The sequence below is a fragment of the Cariama cristata genome, unplaced genomic scaffold (assembly GCF_000690535.1).
Source record: "Cariama cristata isolate BGI_N322 unplaced genomic scaffold, ASM69053v1 scaffold21744, whole genome shotgun sequence".
NCBI lineage: Eukaryota > Metazoa > Chordata > Aves > Cariamiformes > Cariamidae > Cariama > Cariama cristata.
The window spans coordinates 17240-26379 of record NW_009612661.1 but is presented as its reverse complement, the minus strand read 5'-3'; the positions used below and the strand labels follow the sequence as shown (position 1 = coordinate 26379).

The following is a 9140-nucleotide window of genomic DNA, read 5'->3' as shown; positions in this document are numbered from 1 at the left end:
GCGCCGGGTGTTGGGGGGCGCCCCCCCGCCGCTGCAAGGTGCCGCATCCACCATGCGGGACGTCGGTCCGTCCCCCATGCCCGACGTTTTGTTCCTCTTGGCAAAAGGAGGCAACGGAGGTAAAACCATCCGGTGGTGCCCAGCAGCACACACTGCAACAAAAGATCTTCTTCATTTGAAAAAAGCAACCCCAACAACACTAAAATTGTCCTGCTGATACCACTGGCAATCATCTTCACAGCTTCTTTTGCCAATAATGACTCTGCCTTTCTGCCAGCGCCAATGTACATGTTATTTAGGTCAGCTGGGGCTGTGGCAGCTTCTCTCCCCGCCTCGCATCTCAGCTGCCCGGGGTCCTCATCCAGATGCCCGGCAGCCACACTGGCGAGGGCAGGAGGTGCTGTTGGCTACCTGGGGCTTTTCCTGGACAGCCAACAGAGATTGCTGGCAGCGTGGCTCAGAGGGGACATCGGCTCCTTCAGGTCATACTCGATTCCCATCATCAAACTTGGTCACTTCTGAACAAAAGGCCACGTGGCTCTTGGATCGATACCGTTTACACCATGCTCGTTCATGGTCCCAGCTCACAAAATTAAACAGCACTGAGCGGGCACTAACAGGCAGCAACAAACAACCCCTTCCCTGTGCAAAATCCCATCCCAGAGTGGATTCATTTTCTTGGAAGCATCAGCTCCGAGCAAGAAGCCTGTCCATGCAGGAGGCAATACCCAGCGGCTGGCATCAATGAAGGACTTCACGTCAGCCAGCAGCACAGTACCCACCCAGCACATTGCCAAAGGCGCTGCCCTCGCTCTGCCCCTGCGGAGCTCACTCCCACCGGAGGCATCACGCCCCCGGGCACCCCAAGACCCTCGCATCTGCAAACAGCCCCCCCCCCCATTCAGGGTACGCACATGGGTGTTGCTTTTACAGCTCAGGCAAACAGCCTGAGACCCTCAAGGTGGGAAGTTCACAAGCTCTCTGTGTGTAAAACCACTTGCTCACACCTGCCCCGAGATGGGGAGTTTGCCAGGGTGTGCAAAAAGGGAGCAGAGAAGGGTTCGGAGGCGGCACCAGTGGCTAATTGTAGCGCTGATGCAGGGAAAGATCTCAACAACGTGGTAAGGCAGGGAGAGAGCGACACTGGATGTAAGTCTGGAGGACAGTGAAGGTTGTCACGTCCCATGTCACACAGGTAACAGTCATGAACGGCTGCGGTGGCACACACAGTGCAGGTAGTTCAAAAGTTCAGGAATTGTTTTCACCGATAAGAGCCTCAGTGATGGAAGTTCCCTGCTTCTTGCTGAAAGAACACGGCCGTAATGAAAATAATCATTGCGCTAGAGCAATTAAGGATGCTCGTCTCGTGCAGTTGACTAAGCAGGTCCCCCCCGGTCACAGGTCATTCTGGATGGCTTCTCAGAAACGAGCCAAGGCTGATAATGAAGCTCAGAGCTGAGAAGCACCTAATTGCTTAATTGAGCACAAGACTTTCCTCCCCTTATACCCAAGGTGTCCCTTCGGAGCAAAGCTTGCAGGAAAGCATTGCAGCGCCGAACTGGGGACAGGACCACGGCGGAGACCCCCACGTGGGGCAGCCGGTGAAGGAGCCGCAGGGCCCAGCTCCCGGGTGCTTTCAGCTGTGATGCCAACCCACTCGCAAAGTTTCTGCCTGCTCTGCCCTCCCTTCCTCTGCCCCCAGCTTGGAGCCTTTCAAAAATTCAGCTGCAAAAAAGCAGCAGGTTTTTAAAAACAAAAGAGACATCCCGTGGGCTCCTCAATCGCTCCCTCGCAGCCCCCACCCACATAAAAACGTCCCCCAATGATGCAGAGACGGGTTTTAAAGGCTGGATTACAGCACTGGGGGTGGAGGGACCCCCCGAGGCTGCCTTTTCGCTCGCTATCAGCAGCCAGCACACTCTGCACAAGCAACCCCGACCGCTGCGCGCAGCCGAAGCGCGAGGCACAGCTTGGGCTTTGCCGGCTGGATTGCCTCCGCGGGGCTGAGGAGCGGAAAACCTGCTTCCATCAGCGTGCTCGCATGCAAGTGGCTCGGAAAATAAAATAAAAGGAAAAGTTAAATAGCAAAAGTGGGTGAGATGTGGCCCTCCCGGCATCACTGCCCACTGAGATGACAGTGCCCGTGTTGTATGATCCGTGAACCCCCTTTGCCCAGCTGAACCCTGGTTTGGGCCTGGCTGATATCTCCATGCAAGGACAAGGGGCAGGATGAATCCTTCCCAAACAGCCCAAGCTCTCCAGGCTTGAGCAACAAGCCTTGGGCAGCCCTGGAGGGCTCGCTGAGCTGGGAATGGAGGCAGCGAAGCCCCCAAGTGCATTTCAGGGCAACTCCAGGAGTTGCTGCTCTGACGACCACCATGAAACCATCCCATCGCTCCCACGGTTAAGGGCTTGCCTTGCTTGAAGAGCCTCCAAAGCCTGCTAGCCATCGCTCAGGTCAGCTTCAGTGCCAAGGAAAGGCAAAGGAATAACCCAACCATGTTGAAACACCCAGGTAAAATAAACTTCACAATGCAGTCACCTGAAACGGCCTTGGCCCATCAGGGTGGGCTGGCACATCTCACCCGTGTTCCGCTGGGGGTGAGCTGCCCCATCTTCTAGAGCCTCTCCTCCAAAACCAAGGTCCAAATGAGGTTTTTCCAGCCCCCTGGGTTGACCTTGCTTGTTTCCTTCAGGGGCCAACTCGTGGGCTGCGCAGGCAGAGCCACCCCCAACGAGCCCCACAGCACTCACAAACTCATGACACAGAGCAGAGCCAGCGATGCCAGCCCCGGTAGGGCACTCAGTGGTCTACATGGCGGAAGAGTAATGTAGTGCTGGGACAGATGAGGCCTCTTTGGCTCTCCCAGCAGTTCCCCATCAGTGCCTTGCTGTGACCCAGCGAGCCTCGCTGACCCAGGAGCCAGCAGGACCACTGGGAACCAGAGACTGTCCCTCCATCAGCTGTGTTTTTAATTAAAGGCAGCCACAAGGCCTTGCATTGCTTCCCAGACAACAAGTGACTATGTCATTTGTGCAAGAGACTGCCGAGACATTCCCCAGCGAAATCCAAGCCTGCCGTGTTGCTAAGACATCAGCAGAACACAGACATGCCCTCTGCATTGCCTGTGTTCAATTACAGCCCCATTCATTGCAAGCTTTCTTACAGTTTCTGCAATAAGCAGTAGCTGGGACAAACACAGAAGGGCAAGGGCAGGTCTTGGTGGCACTTCCAGGAAGGCAAAGCTCTTAAACACATGTGCAAATTCCAACCTGAGATCTCTGCGCCTGGGAAATTACCCAAAGTACTAAACAACCCATTAGCTCTGACCCCGGCATAATTGAATCTGGGAATTTAGTAAGAGAGTCTGTCTCTCCTAACAGCCTTGAAGATAAAGCCTACCAGATCGCAGATAAATTGCTGGCATTGAGGAAATCTTCTGCAGTAAACCTCTCTGCTGCACTCAGAACGTCAAAGGACGTACTCCCATGGTGTATGGTCTACCAGTCAGACGCTACTATTAGCTAGCACAGGTAGTGTTTAAAGAGATCGCAGATAAGAGTTTAAAGAGACTGCTTGCTAAGTGCACAGATAATCCTGCTCTTCTACACAGGAAACTGTCGCTTCTTAAAAACAGGTCTGATTTCATTTATGGTTTTTACGAGAAAATTCTGCTGTTACATATGATCCATGCTGTGCAAACAGCCCCACTGGCACCTGGGCTGCTCACCGGAGCACCCAGAGAGCAGAGCAAGGAAACCTGTGATGCTCAATGGCTGTTGACACCGATGGTTTTGGCCACGCTGCCGCATCCCTCGTCTTTATTACAAATCCTGGAATAAATCTGCTGCTGGCTGAAGGTATCCAACCACATAAAAGCAATATGCTGGGGCTGGATCCAGTGCTGCAGAGCAAACATCCCTCATCCTCCCCACCTCGTAGGGGCATTTCTTTGCATCGCTAGGTAGCAGTAGGGTCAGCTCCTTACCAATGGCTCCTCACACAGTTAAGCATCAGGATAACGGCACCCAGGCAGTAGCAGGCAGCACGTGGAGAGGTGAAGACTCGGCTGAGCGCTCGCGTTTTGTGCTCCCATCTGGCTACCTGAAGAGACAACAGAAAAGAAAGCGGGTGGTTGGAGGTGCCTGGGCACGTGCTGCCCCAGGAGCGTGAATCCCACAGCCTCGGCCCCATGCTGGGAGACACACTGTCTGTGGGGCTTTGTGCAGGAAGCAAGTGGAGGTCACTGATGGAACGTGGCTTAAACCAAGCCTGGCAATGAAAGCTCCTTCTCCTACCCATGCCAGCCTCTTGCATTGCCCCTGCATTGTTAGTACATTGCACATGCCCTTGCATCCCAGGCCAGCCAGCAGCACCAAGGCACAGGCTCATGGAAAAAAAAAAAAACCCAAAAAAATCACCTGGCACATCAGTTTTGGGGAATATGTGACTTGGACAACACGTGTCCAGCAAGGCTGAGAGCATTGCTGAGGCTGTCCCTCGACCACCAAAGCCAACAGACCCCTGCCTAGTATGGCTTACCTAGAAGGAAAGCAGGTCCCTGAGAGTGGATGGACCACAGGAACACCCAGCTCTCATTTTCTGGGTTCTATAATCTCCTACAGCCAGCCTTGGCGATCATACCTAGCAGACACAACCCCTCCCAGCACACATCCAGAAAAGTTTACAAGTGCTGCCACCCGACAAGATCTGCCAGCTTTGCCCAGAGAACTGCTTCCACCTGTACAGGCTGAACCAGCTGGCCTTCGTTAGCACTCAGCAATTAAAGCCATTAAGGGCTCCTCCGCACTCCTCACCCATCCCAGCACGGCTGTCTTGATGCAACCCATACAGCTCATCAGTGACAGCCCAGGACTCAGACGTACGCAGGCACCATCTCCAGGGAGGCATCAGCATCCTTTACAGCATGCTTTCCTCTGGTTGCAATTTTAAGCTCCGTGTCCTGCAGAAGCTGCCAGGCCCCTGTCCAAACCCCCTTGCAGCTGAGGAGGTGCCCTCTCACCCTGGGGAGCTGCTCCCAAAATCTGCAGGACTAGATCCACCCAAGTCACCAAATGCAGGACCCTCACTCCCAAGCTGATGAAAATCCTCAAAGCTACTCTGTTTTCTACCTTTCCTGTATCCCTCAGAAAGCTGTCGCTGTATTTATCGCCTCTTTTAGGCTCCATTTTCAGGTGCCAAGCCTGGGGTTTGGATCAGACCCTAAATTCAAGCCAAGCAGAGCACACCTGGGCAATGAAGCGGGAGGTGGGAGTCAGCAGAACATCTCGGCACCAATTTGCTTCTCAGACACGGCTGGCACTTCATTAGCTTCAAATGCACTTCACTCCCTTGCATGGCGCCTGGGCAGCTTTTGGGGGGCACCTGCAATCCAGCTATTCATCTACTCTGAATGTCTTTGGTAATTTATGGGCTCTATTTGAGCAGAGAAAGGCAGCTTTGCAGGTCCCACTTTCTTCCCAGGCTGATGCAGAAGCACAAAGTGCTGCTGGTGGAGGGGGACTGCTGGCTTCAGGAGGGGAGAATGATGAAAACCTCCGATAAGCAGGGCACTGATTTCACATGCTGAGAGCTGATTCAATTAGTTATGCAATGATTGCTCTGAAATTACAAATCCACTCATGACAGAGAGAGCTGCTTCACTGCCTTTTTCTGGCTGGTATAAATAGTTTGTATTCTAAATTGAATTTAAAACACTGTGCGTCACGCTGCTGCTAAAATGGGAGCCGCTGTTTGAGTGCTGAGAGAGTGGAAAAAGAAATACAGGGTGAGTTACCACCTTTGCAAAGTAAAAAGAAGTGACCATACAGGTAATGGAGTCACAGATGGAAAAATGTAGCCACGTGCCAGTTATCCGTACCAACTTCCTAATTCCCTGGAAATTATTCTGGCGGCGTTTGCACGGATGGCAGCTCCCGGCTCGCGTAGAGAGCTTCACAAAGCATCTCAGCCGGCGGCATCGCTGAAGCTGAAAGAGAAGGCAGTGCCGTCGGGATCAGAGGGGAGAGCCGGTGTGCCGTCGGGAGCCATCGAGGCGGCCTCGTAATTACCCTCGCCTTTAGAAAGGCCCATCTGGGCAGCGACGGAGCGTGGCGGGGCGAGGGGACGCGTTTCCGAGCCCTTCGGGGCAGCAGCTGGCTCGGCTGGGATCGCTCCCAGCACAGCCCAGCTCATGCTGCATTACACTGCTGCTAACGCCCTGGCTGGGACCGAGACGCCAACTTTTATTTAGCTGTCACAGCCTTCAGATGGGACCCTGGGCTCCTTTCCGAGCCCGCGTGGGAGCCATCCCGAGCAAAGTGGAGCAGGAGCCTGCGTGGTGCGGCAGCGCCCGCCGGGCCCCCGCGGTGATATTTCAGTAACAATTAATTTGTTCCGGTTCTGGTTCTATTCCTTGAACAACTAATTAGTTCTGGCTTGGTGCTAATTTTCTAATTTTAGTCATTTCTAGCTAATATTAGCTCTCGTTCGACCCATGGCTACGCAGCTGGCGTAATGGTTTTATAAAATCATGAGCCGACGTGTTATTATTTACTGCATCAGGGACGCAAAATGCCTTCAGCATCCTCTGCGGCCATGTGGGGGACGCAGCAGGGCTGAGACCGGCAGGCTCCCGGGGAGGGCTGCAGCCATTCCCCGTGTGCCGTTTGCCCTTCCAGCCGAGGCCAGTACCGTGCTGCCCACGGGCAAGCACAGCATCAGAGGGGGGGGGAAGCCCCACGCCACGGCTGTGTGTCCTGGTGAGGGAGGGAAGGGAGCGTTTTTATTTTTCTTCCAACCTTCGAGTTTGGAAACGGAGTTAATGCAAAGTTTCCTGACTTACCCAAGGGTCGAAGCAATAGAAAAATTCAAGTCGCCTCTCCGAAAGCTCCCAGCCCTCTGCTTTCAGTTTAGGATATTTGGTGAGGGCTGTAAGTAATTTTTTTTAATGTTTCCTTCAATGCTCATTATTGAAATAAATCAAGGAGCGGATGTGGCTGCAAAGCCGGGGGTTGCTCTTGGGTCCCATGTTGTGCCTTCGGCAGGCCATTTCGGTGCTCGTCCGGGGCAGGCGCAGCTGGCTGATGTTCCCTGGGAATCGACTCCTTTGCGACATAAATTTGGGGCTGACTTCTACATAACCGAACCGAGCCTGCTGCTCAGGCAAGTGCGTAAACAAAAATGAAAGCACCAGCACGCAGCCCCAGCGGCTGCCCTGATGCAAAATGGAAATGTTCTGAGTTTTCTTTTCTTTTTTTGGGCAGGCAAACCTTTCCGAGACACCTCCAGAAGGGCCACGAATAACCATTCAAAAAGCAATTTCATCTCATGAACCTGTTTCTGCAGCTGATCAAACGGGAAATACTCTTTACAGCTCTGCGTGTGTGGCAGACCATTGCCTCTCATTAATATTTAGTATTTGTTTCAAGGAAATTGATTATTTTTGTCTGCCATCCAGGGAAGCTGGCTTTTGAACACGCGACATTTTAATTTGCTCAACCCTAGCTCTGAAATAGAGACTTTGTGCTGTTTCGCGTGACTCTGTTTCTATATGTGGCTTGTCCCAGAGATGGGAAACAAAACCAGGTAGCCCTAAAGCTCGGGTCTAAGGGACGTTTTGCATTTCGATGCTAAATAGCCGGTCTATGTCCTCACATTGCCCCATCACCATAGCATCCGAAGAAGACCGTGTGGGTGCTAGTAAATTTAGCCTTGCGGCATGCCTGGGAGGCTGGGATGGATTAGCAGCTCTCTTCAACCCAAGGGAAACTGAGGCACCGGAGGGTTGAGGCGAGTGACTGCTTCCCAGCTCTCCAGGGAGCAGGGTGGAGGAGCTGTGCCCGCATGGCATGAAATCCTGGACGCATCGCCCACCCAGGGAGATGCTCTGCCCACTTATGGGGATGCTCTTGCCTTGGCCAAAATGTTGGCATAAAAATGTTCAGTGCTCAAGACTGGGCTGGAGAAAAGATGACAGTGAATAGGATATGCTACGTTCACCGTACCTGTCTCGAAGTATTTGCCAGCATGAAGGATTTTGCCCCATCACATGAGGTCCAGGAAGCAGCCCACCGAGGGACCCAAAAGTCAGATATTCCATGAAAAGCCCAGAGGAAGAACAATCAGGTCCCTGGGGCACGTCTGAGCCCTGGTCCCAAGAGGATGCATGTGCACAGGGTGAGCCCTGGATGCACAGATGATTCAGCCAGCCCTAACTCAAAAAAAACCCTTCAGACACAACCGACCTCAGCAAATTTTTTTACTTTCTCCTTCAGTCTGGCCTCTCGTAGGCCAGCCGTGGGGGTACGTCCTCCTGCGGGTGCTGGGGCAGGAGAAACCCCAATTTTGGACTTAGGTGGCTCCATGTGAGCATCTCCCATCGGAGAAGACGTGTCCCGGCCAGCTCGTAATCCAATGAAAGGGCATGAAACCTGGTGTTACCTTTATTTCACCTACAGAGACCAGAGGCATCGACCTGTTTCCCTGTTAGGAAAAATCCATTTTTCCTTTGCGATTCCCTGGAATCCCTTGTTAAAGCATAACGACATTCCCTGCTCTCTGTCACTGCTTGGACGCTGGAAAACGACCCTGCTTGCAGCTATTACATTTATCTAAAAGAGAGGGAGGAAAAAGATACACTTGAGCACCCAAACTGCCTGCGGCGCTCCCCGGAGCGAGCAGGGAAGCAGAGCAGGCTGCAATGTAAATGCACATTCTCCACCCGCCTGCGAGCGCCGGGGCTGGCTGACCTTTGCCGAATGCCAGAGGAGCCAGCCTTTCTGGCTGTCCCAAGTGACCGCAGAGGAAATGAGTGTGGCCTGACCTTATCCCTCCTAACGAACCGTGCTCGAGCCCCTCTGCAGACGGCAGCGCTCAGTGCAGACGGTTTATTGTCCATGTGCCAGTAGAACACCATGGCCAGGCTGAAAGCTCCAGCCTGGGCTCCTGCGGCCGCTCAAGGGAAACGTCCGAGTGCTTGTGCTGCTCCTAGGTGAGAAAAATTCTGCTTTTCTAGGAGATTGCAAACCTCAGGAGAGGAAACCACAGGGCTGATCCTGAGGAGCATCGTGCACGGCAGTCCCGAGGGGTGCGTGGGGGCAGTTCCTGCAGCTCGCCGGCACAGCACTGAGCCCCTGGC

General features: G+C 53.4%; 1 protein-coding gene across 1 annotated transcript in view; it reads right to left on the bottom strand.

The window, feature by feature from the left end:
* Positions 1-9140, bottom strand: part of PEMT (phosphatidylethanolamine N-methyltransferase) — a 38210-nt gene that overhangs the window by 13785 nt on the left and 15285 nt on the right. The window contains exon 2 of the mRNA XM_009698742.1: positions 3990-4105. Within this exon, the coding sequence (XP_009697044.1) occupies positions 3990-4105 (116 nt within the window). The remainder of the gene's footprint in view (positions 1-3989; positions 4106-9140) is intronic.